The following is an 18707-nucleotide window of genomic DNA, read 5'->3' as shown; positions in this document are numbered from 1 at the left end:
GGCGGGCCCCGCGGCCGGCGCGCGCTGTCGCCGTGGCAGCCGGGGCCGTGAGGGGCCGCGAGGGGCCGCGAGGCCATGGCGCAGGCGGCGCTGGGCGCGGCGGGGCTGCACTTCGACGAGCTGAACAAGCTGCGCGTCCTGGACCCCGAGGTGGCGCAGCAGACGGCGCAGCTCCGCGAGGAGTGCAAGGCCTTCGTGGACAGTAAGTGCCCCGCCCGCGCCCCCCCCGCACCCGCGGGGCGCCGCGCTCCCCTCACGGCCCGCCTTGTCCTTGGCAGGGATCGTGGAGTTCCAGAAAATAGTGGGCAGCCTCATCGAACTCGTGGACCAGCTGGCAAAAGCTGCCGAAAGCGAGAAGATGAAGGTACCGTGCGGTTACCGCTGCCCTGTCACGGACTGTGCGGGAGCTGAGCCAGCCTGCCCCCCTCCCGCACGGCCACCGGCCGCCCTGCCCCTGCCCCGGCCCCGGCCCCTGTCCTGTCACACGGCTGTCACCGCCTGTCTGCACCGTGAAGGCAGGCAGGCTCCGGGCAGCTGCTGTAAACATCTGAAAACTTTCAGGGAGTACCGCAGTACTCCCCATTTAACAATCCCGCCGTTGCTGCTCACCTAAATGTCTGCACATAACTAGGTAGCGTGTTCCAGTCGCTTCCTACTAGCAGAACGCAGTCACTGAGGCACGAGGGGCTCAGTGAGGAGAAGGAAGTAGGCTGCCTAAAGATCAAATCAATAAAAATCTCAGTAACTACCTCTGAATTTTTCATTCTGTATTTCTACGTGTCACCAAGCGTTATTTTTTTCCTCATGTTACTGCGGAAGCAGAAATGAAGTCTCAAATGCCTTGATCTGCCCAGCCGCTACAGGGACTGTCTGCCTGCTCCACCAGCCATTTATTGTTAAGATGATGCCCTCTTTTTTGCTAGCATGGCTGAAACACTTCAACCTGCTGGTAGTGAAAGGGGTTAAAAAAAATCCATGTACAACAGCATCACTGAACGTCTGTTTTGACAGGCCATTGGTGCACGAAATTTGCTGAAGTCTATAGCAAAGCAAAGAGAAGCTCAGGAGCAGCAACTTCAGGCTCTAATAGCTGAGAAAAAGATGCAGTTGGAAAGGTAGGTGTTCTATTAAATGCTTCTTAAGCATTGATTTAATGGCTTGAAAAGAAAGTAGTGTAGCGTACGAGAGAAATCGCGCAGTTACACAGACTGGAAAGTTGTTCTTGCTGTCTGTGCTTGGCTGCAGGATGCTGTCTGAAAACAGCCTGCCTACAGCTAAGGTGCGTCCTGCACAGAGCACACACGGAACAAAGCAGAGTCGTTCGCGTGGCAAACATAAGGCCCTGACTGCCACTTATTGAGAGTTCATTTCTAATTGACTTTTTACAGCTAAAAGAACGAAGGTGGCCTGAGCTCATGAAGTTGAAGAAATGAATAAAAGTAACAGTGTGACGTGTCTGACTTCTAAAGACAGTTTAGAACTGCAAAGTCTTAATTCATGCTACCATTGCTTTAAAGATGACTTATATGCCTAGCCTAAGCTTCCTTTACCTCAGACAAATGAGCATTGTCCTAAATCATCAGCTGGTAACCTTTTTTTTTCTCTTTCAGGTACCGAATAGAGTATGAGACTCTGTGTAAGATTGAAGCAGACCAGAACGAATTCATTGACCAATTCATTTTTCAGAAGTAGAAGACTTTTTAAAAAATAATAATTTGGAGCATTCCAGAATCCTGAGAATTTAAAAAATATGCAATTTTTCACTGTGTATGAATGAATAGATGGTTTGTACAAATGAAAGTGTCTCTTAACGCAGTGTGAAATACACTAAAAGTGGCAATAAGGAGGGCTTTCTAACAGATGTAAAGACTGTTCTGTCCTTTGATTTTTATAAAAATTTTTGTACAGTTAGTAGTTCAAATTATAGTTGAATTAATACTACTGTTCCTATGTTAATGTCTCACTTTTTGAAGTGTACAGCTCTTTCAAAGAAATCAAGAAATAAATTATTGTTTTCGGACTTTCTGGATATACCAGAATTAGTTGTTCCTGCTATGTGATTTCTGAGCTGAACAGTTTACAACTCCCTGGATAGTCATCGTGAAGAATTTCCTATATGTAGTAATTTTCATGTTTATAACAACACACAACAGAGAGAAACAGCAGTAACTTTGCCCGTATTGACCAGATTATTTTTCTATCTAGTTAGAAAAAAAAACCAACTTACACATAACAGAAGTGATCTATTACAGATACACAAAAAATAATTAGAAAATATAGCAGAATTAAGAAGATTAAACTCTGAAATCCATCCATACAGGTAGCAATATTAGAGTAGAATTCTTTCATGAGTGTTTCAACTATAGAACATCAAGCTGATGAGACAAACCCTTCTAAGTGTATAGCGGCACCAGCAGCATGTAAAAAATATAAATATGAATATGACATTTAAAAACTGAATGCCCATGATTTAAATGTGATCTAAAATCAAGCCTCATGTTGAAGTGCCAGTAGATGCATTTAGTTTCTTGTCTTTAGGCAACCAGCTATGGAAATGTTGCCCTTCTCAAAATTTGTGGAGGGTTTAAATTATACACCAGTAAAATCCTGAAATATATAATGACCGAAAAGCCTGCTCAGTGACCTGTAATTTTTGCAAGAGTTTCCAAATGTCACTTAGAGATCAGATTAAGAACTTAAATAAAACCTAAGTTCCTTTTAGTCATTTCCTTCAGAAGATTAAATGCAATGTGGATGCATTTAGTTATTTCCATACTAGAAGTGATTTCACAGAAAAGTTTACAAATCCTTGTTTACAATTAGTGAAGTACTTGAAAATCCTCTATGAAGAAATATGCCTCATTGTCAAACAAAATTAATTTTAATTCAGAAATCCAGATTTTGGCACATTTATCGCTGGCCAGACGTTTACAATTAATCAAAATTAGAGCAGAGGAAGAGAAGGTGAAATTTTAAATGAAGGGATGAGAAAGGTAAGGATTATTACATGATTTGAAATGCTTCAAAAGTAGTAGAGAAAAAGATTTTAGCTTTGCAAATTTGTATGTAATCAGTTATGGATTTTGCAGTGTATGTTCTTAGAAGACGGATTTCTTACTGAAGTCATCTTGGAGAAAGGCAAGTTGAAAGCAAAGTGTCAGCTGCAGTTTTCACCCCCCACAGGTCCCCATCACACGGTTACACATCAAATGGTTAAAAGTTCGTTTTCCCAGTACAGAAGGACCGCACAAAATCGATACTGGGAGCAGAGCTGCTGGGTCCCTTAAGCTACGTACAGCCCAGGCACCACAAGGAGCTGCCAGTTCAGGCTTCTGCCAAAGCTGTTCCTGATTGAAGGAGACGTGTAAACTCAAGCCAATTCGAACTTTTCTTGCGGGAGCCTGATGCTCTGGTGAGAGGCGTTGCACTGACAACACGAGACAGGTGTTTGTCCCAGAGGACTAGGGGCTGAATCAAAACAAATACGAATGTTGTGCTTACAGCTTTCACAGCAGACTACTTCCTCTTCCTTTTCTCCACTTGGTTGTACTGGGGGCTGTACAGCATGGTGAAAAGAATCAGAAGTGGTATCAGCAAGTAAGGTATGTATATCGATAACAGCATTAGGCGTTCGTGTTGTGTCTGAGGACCCAAATGCTCAGACTTTGAGAAATCATGAAAAAGGATGTGAGCAAGGATAGCAACCAAAGATGTAGCTACATGTGTGGAGTATATAATTGCAGGAGTCCTTATCCATTTGCAACCACCTGTATGGAAGCAAAAAAGAAAACTATTTAAAAGTTTTGAAACAAGCTGAATTTGGTGACTTTGAAATTAACAATATTATCTGTATTTATCACAGGACAACCATAAGCCATATCAAAAATGTACTAGAAAATAAGTACTCATAGCAACCCAGAGAAATAATTAAAACTTTCACGATTAAAACTTCACATGCTCATTCTAAATTTCCACAAAGTTAGAAGTGGGGAGTACACAGGCACAATCCAGAGCTTCACTGTCATTGGTAGCTTGCCAGATGTTAACTGTTGATACTGGTTTCACATAAGTGACTGCCGTTGTAAAGGGTCTGTAGTAACCGTTTTTATTTCTGACAGGGCTGCTTCTACTCTTTCTCAGGTGAAACTTGCCACGAAAATAGCACTCCGTGGGGTATGTCCCTATAATCACTTAAGACTGATAAAAACTGTCTCTGCAGCCAAAAAGCACTACGCAGAAATGCCGCACAGGACGTTTTCTTACACTTTTATACCAACCTTTTATGAAGGCGTACGCTGCAATGGGAAAGAAAGGCAGTTGTAAGAAGGCTTCACAATACATAAACGCCTTAAACCACTCTGGGGGCTGGATCATCATGGGATCTCGAAAGGTGACTGCATACCACTCTAACAACTCCGTCAGCTTAAGAAAAAAGAACACAGCTGCAGATTAATACACTGAATATCAATGGCACAAGGTGAAAAATAATTTTTGGAAAGCAATTGGCACAATTTCCTACCAAAACAAGACCAAAATCACAACAAATCTGCACGTTGGCATCAGCAGATACGAATGAACTTTCGCCTCTCCCTCCTCCTGCCCCTGCTGGTGCCCATCCAGGGGGCTCAGCGCCCCGGGGGCAGCTGCCCCAGCCGGGCCCCCCAGCGCCTGGCAGTGCGCGGGGCTGGCGGCTCGCTGCACTGCCCGAGTCTGACGGAAGGATTTGGGATTGGGGAGCTGCGGTTAGTTTCCATGACAGAAATGTAAGCTCCAGCACGGCTTAAGTTCAAAGTTGGACTTTGAACAGAGAGATATGTATTGAGGCTTGCTAGTTAACTATTAATTAGAAATGGCTTCTCTAATGAAATAATTGTACAGAATGGCAAAAATCAAATGCCCTAAATGTAAAGCTAGTGTGAAGGTACCGATCTCATCCTGATAGCACGAGTCAAACTGATCATCTTCTATTCATCTACCATTTTAATCGTCTTCCACAATTTTATTCAAAGCCCAGCAAAGTAGAAATTTTCACTAATAAAGGTGGCTGTTGGTCTGCCTGCTCCCACGTGGCAGTGACAGTTCCTGCTCCTGTCTTCTGCAGGCCAGCTGCGTGACCAGAGCCTGGCAGCCCCCAGTGACAGGAGCCCAGCAGCCCCAATGACGGGTGACAGGAGCGCAGCAGCCCCCGTGATGGGTGACCCGACCCAGCAGCCCCGGTGCCGGGTGCCGCAGGTAGGTTCCCCGCGGGCGGCTCTTGCCGGGCCGCTGTGCTTCCCCGCACTGCGAGACGCGCGGCCCACGCCCCGCACGCAGCGGGGGGGCTGCCGTCCACAGCACGGATTTATCGGGGGCTTTTCTTGCCCGAGCTCGTTGCTGGAGGCGTCCGCGCTGGAAGGAGCAACCTGCGCGCCCAACCAGCTGCTGAGCGTACCGGTAAACTGCATTTGTTCGCGTCCCTAGGTGGGCGGCGAGACGCAAAACACAAATCTTACAATAGCTCTGCGAGAGCAACCTGAGCGCTGCTGCCGAAGCGCACCGCGCTTCCCACCAGCGCCGCCGACATTTCCCCCCCACCCCCCCAACCCGCCCGGCCAGGCCCCCGCGGCCCCGACTCACGCTGCGCGGGGGGAGGCCGGCGGCGGGCAGCAGCGGCTGCAGGTCGATGAGCAGCGTGATGGGGACGTGCGACACGAAGTACAGCGCGAACAGCCGCTCCAGCCACCGCGTCCACGCCGCCATCGCCGCACGGCCCCGCCCCGCCCCGCCCCGCGGCGGAAGCGGCGAGCGGAGGCCGGGGCCCGGAGGGAGGCCGGGGGGTGCCGGCCGGAGGCCGCCTGGGCGCTGCGAGGCCCGGCCGGGGCCTCCCCCAGCAGCGGCCCGCCCGGAGCGGGACCAGCCGAGCCCCGCAGGCTGAAGGCTTCCTCACGCCCCCCCGCTTCTGGCAGGCTGGGCCAGCTGCAGGCTGCACAGCTACGGGAGCTGGAGCTGCCTTTGGCTTAATGTCGCATCTGGCTTGAGCCCGGCTGGACGAAGCGCCCTGGGAAGACAAAGCGTTGGTACCGGCCCACAGAGCCCTCCCGATCAGAGCCCGGAGCTCGCGGAGCAGGGTGCTGTGCCGGCAGGCAGCGCAGGGCTGAGCCCGTCCTTACGGAGCAGAGAAGGTGGAGGTGCAGCTCGTACAGCTCTTAGTGCCTGGAGTCCCGCCTTCCCAGTTATGAATGTCGCAAATGGTTTTAATCATTCCCAAGATGGATTGCAAAAGTATGCAATTTTCCATGAAATTATACCTGACAGAAGAATTTTTAAAAATGATAAAGAACAAACAGATACTCTGTTACCAAAACAAATAAAGCATAAATAAGATTATTACAAAAATTGCTACCCAGTAAACATTAAAATTATCTGTTCAGTCTGGTAAACAGTCGTAGGCTCCTGGCAGGCCAAACAGCAAAGTCCCAAACCCACCACTAAATTGGCTACAGGAGAAAAGCAGGTTCTTGCTTTTGTCATTTAACTGATTTGCCCTATTCAGTAGTGTACTTCCCAGGAAGTTGATTTTGGCAACTTACTTTTCCATAGCAGATCTTGTTTAGTTCCTTTGCATCACCATCAAGATGTATACATAAATACGTTAGGCCTTCTAACAGTAGGACATTTCTCTGGCAATCCGTGGATAATTTTGAAAAGTTGTATTTTGCACTTACTGCGCTCTTCTAAAGGCACAATTAATAAAAGGAGATGCAGAAGCTATACTTAAAGTGGTTAAAACTTGATTACAATCTAGTTCATTTGACAATAGTATCAACAAAGCTTAAAACTGATAAAAATGGAACTCTGAAAACTGCAGTCTACAGTGGATGCTAGATTTTAACCTCACTGAGAAACGAGCTCTCTCACCAAGCTCATGCTAGGAGTATGTGCAGAGACGCATGTGTTCGCTTTAGAAGCTGGACTGTCTTTGGCAGAAGCAGCTCTTAAGAGCTCTCACTTTCATTGGAATCAACTTACATTAAAAATGTGAAATGGAGTAGAGGCTACTGAAAACATTATCATAGCTTTTCTTTTTTTAAGCTATGTGCACACAATTTTACTTACCCATTTGTGCTAATTGTGCCAGTTTTAAACTACTCATTCTGCACAGTGCCTTGCCCACATTAATATCAAGACACCGTGGAAGGTTAATGTTCAAAAAGACATTTTACTCTTAATACATTTAAGAACAAAATTAACTCATGAGCCTCTAGCAGTGAGCTCAGAAAATACACTGATGCATAAAGTGAACTTTGCTAATTGTACCATTCATCTGCTCATACCCCGACAAAACTGTGTATCAAAATGAGAAGACCCAGCAAATGAACCGCACCTTTGTTTTCTAGTCTTATGCTGAAGGAGAATCTAACAAATAAAAAATGGCAGTGAATGAATGGAAAATAGTTCAGCAATTGACAGCCATGAAGCAATAATGACACCAGCATCAGCAGTTCTGAAACATGTTAAAACTTATCTCGTCAGAGTATGAAGACTTGGAAGAAGAGGCATATACCTGAGTCACAGACAGTATCTGTAGCAGCCCTGGGAAGACAGCCCGTGCTAAGCTAAGCTGACTCACAACTCTTTATATCACTTCAGTTCTTATGAGGTCTTGAGGCTTTAACTACACAGTTCAATTTGTTTAAACAAGTCATACGCATAAAACATGAACATTTTTATTCATATTGTTGCAACACCACTGCATGTTGGATTGTTTCCATTACGAGTATAGAAAAGATAAAAGCATTTGCACTGTAAAAAATGACACAAACTTGGCAAACAGAGTAAGATCTACACTTGCATGGATGGCTTTCAACCTCTCAAGTGCAAGTCAGCTGCTTGTTTTGATTTAATCAGAAAGTTTTGCCTTTATCCAGGATCAATTTTAAAGAGTAAATGAATATCATTTAAGTCACATATATGTGCATATATATGCCTTTACGCAGATGCGTGTGTAAAGAAATCAAAACCATGCCCGAAAGAAGATGTTATAAACTCTTTTTACTTGTATTCTTTTAGACAGCATTTAATCAAGATTGTAACAATCAAATCTTAAATAAAGGTAGGAGATGAGACAGGAAATAAAGATAACACACTTCTTTTTCAAATGTCACATTTAATGTTTTCACCACTGTACTTCAAATCTACATTTTACAAAGTGACCAGCAAGTGTGCCACATTAACTGACCAACTTCTGAGATTTTACCTTTCATACCAGTGTCTTCTTGGGCTCTTTTAATTAAACACGTTTCTCATTCAAGTGAATTGAAATGCTTCAGTTGGTTTTATTCTCAGGAGCCTCATAAAAAACAAAGATATTGCACCATCTTTGTTCAGTTATTCAATGTTTGTCTCTTTCACAGCAAATAATTACTTCATTGAAGTTAAAACTTCCAAACATAACTTACTAATAGTCTCCAATTTCAGCTCAGATCACTCGTTGAAAATACTCTGCTAAATACAGATAACTTACAATAACTTTAACAGTTAATTGTCCATAACAAACACCATGGTTTTTCTCCAGACCAATGTTCAAATTTTAAGACCACCCTTTAATATTTCTTTGTACAGGTGAAAAACAGTCTTCAATTTTCTAGTCTTGTTTTAAATATAAAAGTTGGAAGGGACATTCAAGTTTCAAGTCTCCACACTGAACTTAAAAAAAAAAAAATCATGTGGAGGTAAACAAACCAAGTTGTATACTCCAGGAGGTAGAGGCCTTCAATTTGTGTTCATATATACATATGCACAGAATTCAGTGTTCCAACAGAAAAAGAATTAGCCAAAAAGTAATAAAAGTTATTTACTACTGTGACATTTCAAGACTTCCACAGCTTTGCCTAAAGACACAAACACAATTAACATAATTCCCTATGTGCTTTTTTTTCCTTTCCTTTTTTTTCTCTCAACTGTCCAGTGCAGGAAAAAATTCTCACAAAATTTCACAGACCTAAAATGTGCAAGCTAGTTTCTCTCTATACAGCAATGATGTCAGGGATCTCTGAAATTAGCCCATAAATGGAATTATTTACACACATAGAAGATGCATGCTGGGGGGTTTTTATGTAAGAAAGAGCAGAAAAAACTTCTAATAAAAATAGATTAAATATATATATATATTTATACTGGGTAAGGAAACAGAAGTTTAGTCTCTCCTAGTCACAAACTCATTCTCTCTACTCACAACATCTGATTTTAGAACAGCACACATCACCATCACAGCTCTAGTGAGAAGCTATTTATAGATTGGATCACCAGGTGACATGCCCACCTACCGTGGTCACTGTCATCTGACATGACTTCATGATTGGTCGCAGTCAAGTTTTCTGTATTCCTTAGTTTTAGAAAACCCCAAATCTTCAGGAATGGCTCAATATCAAAATGTCTATCTTTTTGTACAATCTCTCTTTGATTAAAAAAAAAAAAAAGAAAAAAAAAGAAAAAAATCCTTCCCAAATTTGGTTCAATTCTGTTTGTTCTGAGCTGAGCCATCACAGCTGCACTAGAATTCATAAAACACGTGCAACTCTGGGTAAAATATTTTCTTCTAAAAGCACAACCACTTTACAAGATTAAAAGTCTAGTACATTTCTAAATATTATTCATATTGTACAAGTAGTGGTTGTTAATTTAAAACTTCATTAGTAAAATTACAGTACAAGCATGATTAACCTCCAGAATTGCAAATCCCAGACTCCAGTGGAAAGCTACATTACATCTTCAGTAGTATATTATCTTCCACTTTACTCCCAAACCAGTGGAGATGGCGGCATCTCAGACGGTTGAGCAACTGTGGAACTAGAATGCAAGTGACACAGAAAATCAGTGTTCATTTGCAAAAGCTAATAGACAAGAAAGTTAATGCTTGACCAGTAAGCAAACATTTCATCCCCCCCAAAAAGAACAGAACAAAACAAAAAAGATCAACAGGTAACAACACTGATGACTATTTCAGTATACTTTATCTACTTATTTTCTTAACAATTCTTTATCTATAGTTGCCATTCGCTTCAATGTTTTTACAGTGCAATTTTACAATCAGAACTCAACTTTTCAATCCCAATTTTTAGACTTAGTCTTGACTACTGTACTTTTCCATATTTACAAAAATATTACTCAAAATTTTTGCACATTTTACTTGAATTCTAAGTATTCATATTCTAAGTATTCGTAAAATTTAAGTGTTCGTATAACTACTTTAAAAATGTAACTACACATATGCTTAAGGCATTTTTTGCAGAATTTATCTATGGACCTCTCTTATCCTCGGAAACTCAAAACAAAAACATTATGGATGTATGAATTCTGTATTAATAATAAATGTGAATTAATATCAGATGTGATTACATACAGTTACCTAATAAAGCTCTTAAAAGCAGCAGACTGAGGGTTGATGCAGAGAGGTACTCTGTTTCCTTTCTGCTGTTCCAAAATGAACTGATGAATTATTTCTGTGAATAGGAGAAAAATAAAAAACAGACAATTAGATTAAAGCTTTGTGCTTCAGTTAATTGAAATGCAGACTGGAGGAAAATAAAGCTTCCTTCACCAAAAGTACATGTTAGTAAGGATAAAAGAACTCCAGTTTACCTAGCTCTGATCTGATAGCATACCTCTTACCGTGAATTCACACAGAAATTTATGTGCACACTGAAATAAATGCATACAAAATAAAACTGTCAGTCAATACTATAGTACTGAATTGATGATAACCAGTTATAGATTAAATCCCAATTTAAATTATTTCCATCATCTTTTCCAGAAAAGTACCAGAAATCAGAAAAAAAAAAAAAACACCTTGCATTGTATATGCATCCAGATTGCATATCCTAACTATATACTACTGAAGGATGGAGCAGGAGGATAAAAGCATATGCAAAGATTAACTACTACTCACCTTTAACCTGACGAACAGAACTGAGGTTCTTTTCAAAAGTGTCATCAAATTTGGGATTAGTGATGGGTTCAAAATCACTAGTATAAACTCTTCCAGTAGATGTGGAAAAACAGCATTTGCACATACAAGTGTGGTATCGCAACCGCCCTTCATCGAGATATGGGTGAGCTAAGGCATCCTTAGCAGATATTCTTTTGGACTGGAACAATGCATTTAAAGAAAATTAAAAAAAAAAAAAGAAGTTAGGGTATCTCCTGAGGTACTGAAACAGTGTAAAGACTCAACATTGTTTTATAAACCCCAGATCATGGTAAAGGACTAGTTCATGTCAGGAGAAGTTCTAGCTTTGCAAACACTCTGCCACTAGGGGGAACATTTTACTTAAAAACAAGCAGCATCGCTAAGATGACATTGACCTTTCTGTACCAGAGCTAATGATAGAAAATGCTGCTAAAGACGATTTCTATAAATACATTTTTCAATAATTACTTTTTTTGTATAACCTTAAAGTTAGGACTCTTGCAATAAATCAAAATAAAACCCATATTTATTTTTTGTAATGCTAGCAAATACGGTATTTTGTAAATCCATATTCTGCAAAACATTTTAATGTGCCCCTAAGTACATACTAAAAGTAAAACATAAATTTAAGCATTACTGACGCCAGTATAATTCAGCATATGGCACCCAGAGTTTTTAGAAACACCTTACGTGTCATGTTTCAGAAAACAAGTGGCAAAGGAAGAGAAGGGAGGAAGACGGTCATAGTAAGGGATTAAATTACAGTCTATTTTCACATTAGTGTGACTTTTTTGTGCCTAACCCGAGTACTCAGGCTTTAAGTGTACAACACCATCCCATCGAAAAAGGAGAACATTCTCCATTTCTAAAGAACTGCAGACATCAGTGCTATTACATTTTCAAGGTGAAATCCATTGTTATAGGCAGATTTAAAAAAAAAAATCCAGGAAAAAAGTTACTTGCTTAAAAACACAGAGCAAAAACAGTGGCAAAGCTTGAACTAGAACCCGAGTGTCCCAATTCCCTGGACATTTTTTGGATGAAATTAAAATCAACTCTTCTAAAGGATTATCCGGGTTCTTAAAAAAAAAAAAAAAAACACAAAAAACATTTGTTCATTTATTGAAATGTGATTTGGGAATAAATAGTGTTCTGAATGTTGGGGGAGATAGAAAGGCAAAAAAAAATCTTACATATAAGTTATGTTATAACATGTCTGTGTTTTTGTCCAGTAAAGCAATCTTAAGACTTTATTTTTATTTTTTATTCAAGAAGTACTGTACTGCCTTCTGAAAACTTTACCAGTTACAAGCTTCGTCCTGTGCCGTTCAGTCTATTTTCTATTTTTCATTTAAAAATTCAGGGATTTCCTCTAAAGAATAACTAAGGTCACCTGATTCAGGTATCAGATTTTCCTGTAACTTTTTTTTTTCCGTAAGCTCAAAGACATGAGATCTAATAAATCCAAAGCAGCAAATTTCTATTAGAAAAACAGATGCTCAGTGGAAAAAAAGATCCTGCTTTTTGACTGTGTAGATACAGAAGGATTTTTTTGTGTGTTGCAAGACCACGAACACCCACGTGTCTCTAATTAGAACTGCATCAAAGTATCTGATGTTCTGCTACCTACACCTAGCTAGGAAAAGATAGCGTGATTCATGAACACCCTCATCTCTCACTCCATCAGAGCTTTCTTCAAAAGACAGATTTTAATTGTGAAATACCCATTCCAGGGGGAAATTAATCGACCAATTATAAGATGATACTTTTATGTCTTTTACAGAACCAGAAGTTCTGAAATGCAATCTAGAAGAAAATCAGTTAAAGCAACTCTTTACTAACAATATTCATTTAAATAGCAGACAACTAAAATTTTTAGAACAAAACGTATTCAATTTACTTTAAAGCATACTTACTGGATCGAAGACCAACATTCTGCAAAGGAGATGAACTGCTTCATGAGTAGCTTGACTGGAAAGTGTATATAGGACAGGAAGGGATGGCTGTAAGGGAATATGGGAAAGAAAAGCACAGATAGTTGTCCCAGCGGATCAATCAGCCAGAAAACACCTCTATAGCATGCACTATCTTATAGTTACCGGGGTCAAACTTTGTGCTACGAAGGACATGCACTAGCTAAAGCTACCCAACAAGAGCGTAATCACTAACTCAGCAACTGTAACAGAAACCTAACTGATGATTTTTCCTTAGTTGAGATGTCAACCCTGGACACGTCCGTATTTCAAACACAACATTTATCAGAGAATAGTTGCTGCTTTGACCGCAATACAAACCTACAAGGTACAAGTTTTTTTTCTCTCAAACAAATTTGGTAATACCAGTATCTGCTCTATGTCAACAGTTATTCCTCAGCTACAAGACAAATTTTAATTCTTGGTGAACTACTGATGTAACTGATGCTGAAAAAGCTTTAAGCAATTTTCTAAGATCATTATAAAAGAGTAACTACCAAATTTTGTACTTCTTTCTTTAATTATAATCATAAAAACATGGCAAGATGGAATCACAAGTCATCCATGTGTAGTCTTATGCCTTAATCAGAAACATTTCAGCGCTTTTACCAGGAAGGTTACTGTCATTTCCACTTTACATCCAAGGCATGTGGCAGACCAATACCATAATCCAGTGCTCCCAGTCCCCAAATGTTCCATGCACATTATGCCATTTTTCACCTAGCACTTCTGAAGCCTCTTGAAGGGTTGTCTGTAACCTTCACTTGCTATAAAATGGCCTTCTGCCTAGTTCTTAAGTATTTATTTTCAACATTTAGTGCAAATGCAGAGTCCTTTCTAGGGAAGATATTTATTTCCCTCTGTAAACACTACTTGAAGCTGTGCTGCTGAGAGGTTTGATTACCCACGTCACTTCCAGTATTTCATTGTTCTGATCTCAGTCACTGCCAAATGATGGATTATTTTGCTTTTCTTTACGCAGCCGATCCATATCTAACTGACAGTGTCATCTAGTACAATTAAAACGACCTTCAGGCATACAGTGCTTTGCGCAGAAAGAAACAGGCCGACTCCCCACGTCTGAAGGGAAGGGGAAGGGGGGTTCAGCGAACTGCGCCTCGGGGTCACAGAGGCTGCAGGAACGCGGGAGGCGACGTGCCGGGAAGGAGCGCGCCCGCCTGGCAGCAGCAGCACGATGCTGGCCCCAGTTAAGCGCCACGTCCTGACTGCACAGAGCTCCAGCACTGCAGACCCGTTCCCTGCTGTGCCTCCTCAGCTTGTTCAGGCACACAGAAGCACGTCGGCCTGTCCCTTCTGAACGTTTCCAGCTTTAGTTGAGGGTGCAAAACCCTTGCGGCACAAATGCCCAAGTTAGAGTAGATTTTAGCTACACCCACCGTTGTCGGGACCAGGAGGACAAAGCCTGCCTCCCAGCTACGGGCCTGGGGCAAGCTCTCAGGGGCTGCCAAGCAGCCGCGAGGCCGAGGCCGAGGCCGGCTGCTCTTCCCGTCTCAGCTAGGGCCCCGCTAGTTCGACAGGCAGGTAATATTTTAACGAGGTTTTACTTAACATACTAGGTTGCCATTTGACAGCTTTCACATATTCTCTGGTACCAAAGTCTGAAACTGACTCTGAAACTGAATGTTAACACAAGGACAGTAACATGCAAAGACAACCCACGCCAATTCCTAACATGTGGGAAGAAATCACTGCTTGAAGATGTCCAGAGTGAAAAAACAAATCAACAATAAAAACTTACTTTACTCTTATATGCCATTTGCTTGAAAGCATTAGCTATATCAGGGACACTCTGATATGAGCTTCCAAGGTATTTTTTTTAAAGCCACAACAAGGTCATTTGCCAAAACCAAGCACCATATTTTTCTGCTTCATTTTCATTATTCATATTCCCAAATCAATGCACAGAAAATATAATAAACAAAAAGTAAAATAAGAATTTCCTAAAAAATTCTAAGTAAATTAAATTTATTAACAGAAAATAAAGTTTTAATCCTTTCACACTATAATCTTATTGAATATGTATCAAGAATTCAGTTGAAAAAGCTTTCACTGCTTCATAAAGGGCGCATTAAGGCCAGTGCTTATAGTCACTGCAGTACAATGCACTACAGTAAACCTTCAAAGTAAATGAAGTGTCGCCAAACAACTGCACAGTTACTCCTTCAGAGTGAAAAAGGCAGTACTGGGGTTGGAGGAGAGTCTCAATTTTCACACTTAGAAGAAAATGAGAACGGAATCCTGCCAGAAACAAAACCAAAAACCCAACCAAGCAAAACCCGGCCCCTTGGATTTAGGCCAGGCACTACTCCAAAGAGAATTCCAACTATGGAGTCTGTTACTGTTCAAGCTCCAAAATTCTTAAAATTTACCCCCAAACTCCTAAAATTTCCTTCTTTTTTTTTTCTTTTGAAAAGGAAATAAACCAATGCGCATACACACAACCACCCACACATACACCTTGGTTCTCCTCCCATGAAAACTGAAATAGCATTCACACCAGCAAGTGAATGATTAATTGCAGTTGAGGTGGGGGCAGAATACACCAGCCTACGGACAGAAATGACTACAGCATTCTGCAAAAAAATATAACGTCAACTGAAAGCTAGCTAGTGTACTTATGGGGCGATATTCACTGCCAAACTTAGGCCATGTATTACAGCTGCGTGGATCTGCAGGACTTCCAGAATTGCATGAACTCTACACAGACTTTCAACTGGTATGCGGTGTTAATATTTGGCAGGCATCTATTGCTTCTATCTGTTCAGCAAAGCTAATAAATACGAGTTGTTCAGTTTTTGTAGATTTGTCAGTACATATAAAGATTAACTTATAACAGTATCACTGCGGAGGTATAAATCTGAAACACCGAATACAGCACCATGCGTTTCTCCGTATTTGGTGCAGTCTATAGCATATCTTTATATGTAATATTTGGTAACTTCATATGATTTTCTCAGTAGTAAATACCATCTATGCAAAACAGTACGGTCATCCAGGCTTTGTGATTAAGTAGATTTCACCCACATACTGGGGCAGAAAAATATGATAGCATTCATCATTTATAGAATCTGCTGCATCCAGTACAAACAAGGATGCATTTTTCCACTACACGTATGCCCCTTAATGGCAGCTTGTCTGTCATTCCAGGAGCATCTGGTCATGTCCAGCATCAGGGAACAGCATTTTCTTTGGAAACTGCAACCAAGCCCATTGCTAGAGATAAAAAACAGTCCTGATAAGAGAGTACTAGCCAGGTAGGAAGAAACTGCTAACCTCTGAATTACCGTTAAGATTTGGTTATCATAGAATCGACACTCAGGTGTTTCAGCAAATAAGGTGCATCTATACTGGTTTCCTTCCTCTGTAACAGAATGAAAGGAGCACAGCAAAGGGAATGAACTCCAGCACATTTTACTTTTAGAAGTGGGTCAGCACATTACTGGCAGTGAATATGGTAAGGAAATCTGAATCCCTGCTCACGGTACTCCATGAGTGCAGTAGGAGATGCTCTAACTAGTGCTGCTAGTCAAGCGACTTCAGTTCGCTTAGAACTTAGTTTGAGGTACAATTTTTAAATACAAAACCAAAAAAGTAGTCTGTACAGTATGTAAATTTTTATGATGACAACATACAGGGCTTTGTTGTTGTTGTTGAAATCAGAAACTTCACGCATTAATCTGTTTGTACATAAAGCAGCCAAATACTTTACCCCTTAACTCCTATTCTCACCTACATTGATTAAAAATCGTTTGTGCAAGAAAGCAATTGTCTGTTTCAAACTTGTTTTTCTCTTCCCGTTAATTCCTTTCTAATTAAGAAACTGGTAACATTTAGCTATTTATAATTAGCGTAATCTCCATTTTTAAAGATCAAAAGCCATGAATTTGCATTCAAACATGAAGTGTGCTTGACACAGTAAACAGAAATATCAGTAAAGAAATCAACTAGATGCGCTGTAACCCCTATTTCCAAGTTGCAAATGAGACACCAACTCCAAAGACTGTTCAACTTCTGTAGCATTCCATGAAGAATGTTGTTTTCCTCAACAGACATGGACCTAATTGGTTATGGTTTATTTCCTATGACTAATAGACCAATATATCTCTGTTAGAAACATTTTATACCATTTCAACATACTTGTTTTTTCATTTTCCTGTAATTCAGTGGGTAAAAGACAGTTTCAGTGGCTTGTAGGAGAACAGCCTTAGCACTGGGATTAGAAAAATCAGAAGACATTCTTGTATCCATTTCAATTCTTGATAAAACATCCAGGCTTAACAAACTGAAGAAGTCTAGCAAATAAATTCTAAAGTTCTTGCTTGCTCCTACCTAGAGGACAACTACTGCACTTTGGAAATGTCAAGTGATTATCAAATCATCAGAATTTAAAAAGAACGTATTCCATAAAGTATCTGGATGTATTCATATACTGTTAGATATTTGTATATATAAAGTGCAGTGGATGCATTTCTCCCAGTTCCAGGTACTATCAAACTTTTTTTTTTTTTTTAAATCAACTCAAATACTGAAAGTGCAAGACTACAGGCTTAAAACTTAGAACTCTTCCAGCATGTGACAGCAAAAACAATTAGATTTGATTAGCTTTAAAACCGGCAGAGAAAGTCTTAAGGAAATCCTCCTATTATTAATGTTAAAAGAAAAAACACACATCATAAAATAGAATACAGACCACAATGTAGTGAATCAAGATTGCCTAGGAGGCAGAACTCCCACATTAATAATACAGCAGAATATATATTCAATGCTCATTTCTATGGTAACTTCCATTGTGGTGAGTAGACATTTGAGAAATTGCTTCAACATGGAGAAAATAAATATGCAAACTTTCCTGGAAAGATCTCCTGTATTAACATGTACAGGTTACTCATTTTGTTAATTTTTACTATCTAACAATCACATAAATGGCTAAATTGGGTGGACATACTGCTTTATTACTGAACTAAGCATTCCTGCCTAAGCATTTCTTTGTGTCTGTTAACAGCACGTTTCATTTGCTCTTTTCATTGTCCAGTCAGTATAATGATACCACCCCATTTTTTCCTGTTGTTTTTTGTTTGTTGTTGGGTTTGTGAGTGTTTTTTGTTTGTTTTTTAATTAAATTCTACATCAGTTATGTTGAATATTGTATCTCAGTTTTCAGTATCTTGTTAAACCTTTCACAAACAGCTCAGGTCACTGAACAGATGTCTGAGGGGACCTTTGGTGATGAGTTACTGGACTATTCTGTTACAGATCTGGATAATGGGCGATTTCCACTTCTAACACTCTTGCTCCTGTCAGTAAAGGAGTCCCTCTGGGGCTTTCTGAACTATTGTGCCAGTTTTAATTTATGTCTCTTGCCAACATTATCACTTACATTTAATATCTTCATTCGAAAAGCTACGAAAACACTGCCTCTTCAAAAAATGGGGAGATGGTCGCTTGTATCAGCAAGTCAAGCAATACATACAAGACAAAAGCCAGAAACGTACTTTACTGGTGAAAAAAAACATCTTGTCTGAATTGAATAACTCACTGTTAAGTATTGCCACTGCAACAACACAACCACCTTCAGAAAACTTAACTCAGTTTACAGGCAGAGACAACTCTGAGATTAGAGATCCAAACAAAGTATTTACGAACATACATGCCATGCCAACAACCTTTTCTTCTTCTCAGCCTGAGAATATAATCAAGATGTAAAACACAGTGACAATGCAGCAGTAGCATCCTGCACAGAGGAAATCCTACGCTGTGAAGGCTAA

At 40.5% G+C, this 18707-nt stretch overlaps 3 protein-coding genes across 5 annotated transcripts in view; 1 reads left to right on the top strand and 2 right to left on the bottom strand.

Annotated features, from left to right (window-relative positions):
- The first annotated feature begins 8 nt into the window (after positions 1 to 8).
- Positions 9 to 2039, top strand: IFT20 (intraflagellar transport 20). Its single transcript, XM_048074106.2, has 4 exons — positions 9 to 202; positions 279 to 364; positions 1012 to 1115; positions 1611 to 2039. The coding sequence occupies exons 1-4, from the start codon at positions 76 to 78 to the stop codon at positions 1690 to 1692; spliced, it is 399 nt and encodes a 132-aa protein (XP_047930063.1). The 5' UTR covers positions 9 to 75; the 3' UTR covers positions 1693 to 2039.
- Positions 2040 to 2862: 823 nt separating this feature from the next.
- Positions 2863 to 6165, bottom strand: TMEM97 (transmembrane protein 97). Its single transcript, XM_048074105.2, has 3 exons — positions 5617 to 6165; positions 4278 to 4422; positions 2863 to 3767 (listed from the first exon to the last, which is right to left on the bottom strand). The coding sequence occupies exons 1-3, from the start codon at positions 5737 to 5739 to the stop codon at positions 3517 to 3519; spliced, it is 519 nt and encodes a 172-aa protein (XP_047930062.2). The 5' UTR covers positions 5740 to 6165; the 3' UTR covers positions 2863 to 3516.
- A 1519-nt stretch (positions 6166 to 7684) lies between these two features.
- Positions 7685 to 18707, bottom strand: part of NLK (nemo like kinase) — a 51837-nt gene continuing 40814 nt past the window's right edge. For 2 of the 3 annotated variants that reach the window (XM_066979521.1, XM_066979523.1), the window contains 4 exons: positions 12865 to 12951; positions 10928 to 11126; positions 10388 to 10481; positions 7685 to 9828 (listed from right to left, as the gene is read on the bottom strand). In XM_066979521.1, the coding sequence (XP_066835622.1) occupies positions 9774 to 9828; positions 10388 to 10481; positions 10928 to 11126; positions 12865 to 12951 (435 nt within the window). In that variant the 3' untranslated portion in view covers positions 7685 to 9773. Of the gene's footprint in view, positions 9829 to 10381; positions 10482 to 10927; positions 11127 to 12864; positions 12952 to 18707 lie in introns of all 3 variants that reach the window. The other variant, XM_066979522.1, reaches the window with a different exon arrangement.

The sequence above is a fragment of the Anser cygnoides genome, chromosome 18 (genome assembly GCF_040182565.1).
Source record: "Anser cygnoides isolate HZ-2024a breed goose chromosome 18, Taihu_goose_T2T_genome, whole genome shotgun sequence".
In the NCBI taxonomy this organism is placed as follows: Eukaryota; Metazoa; Chordata; class Aves; order Anseriformes; family Anatidae; genus Anser; species Anser cygnoides.
Note: the sequence above shows the minus strand (reverse complement) of the source record. Positions and strands in the feature narration are given on the sequence as shown.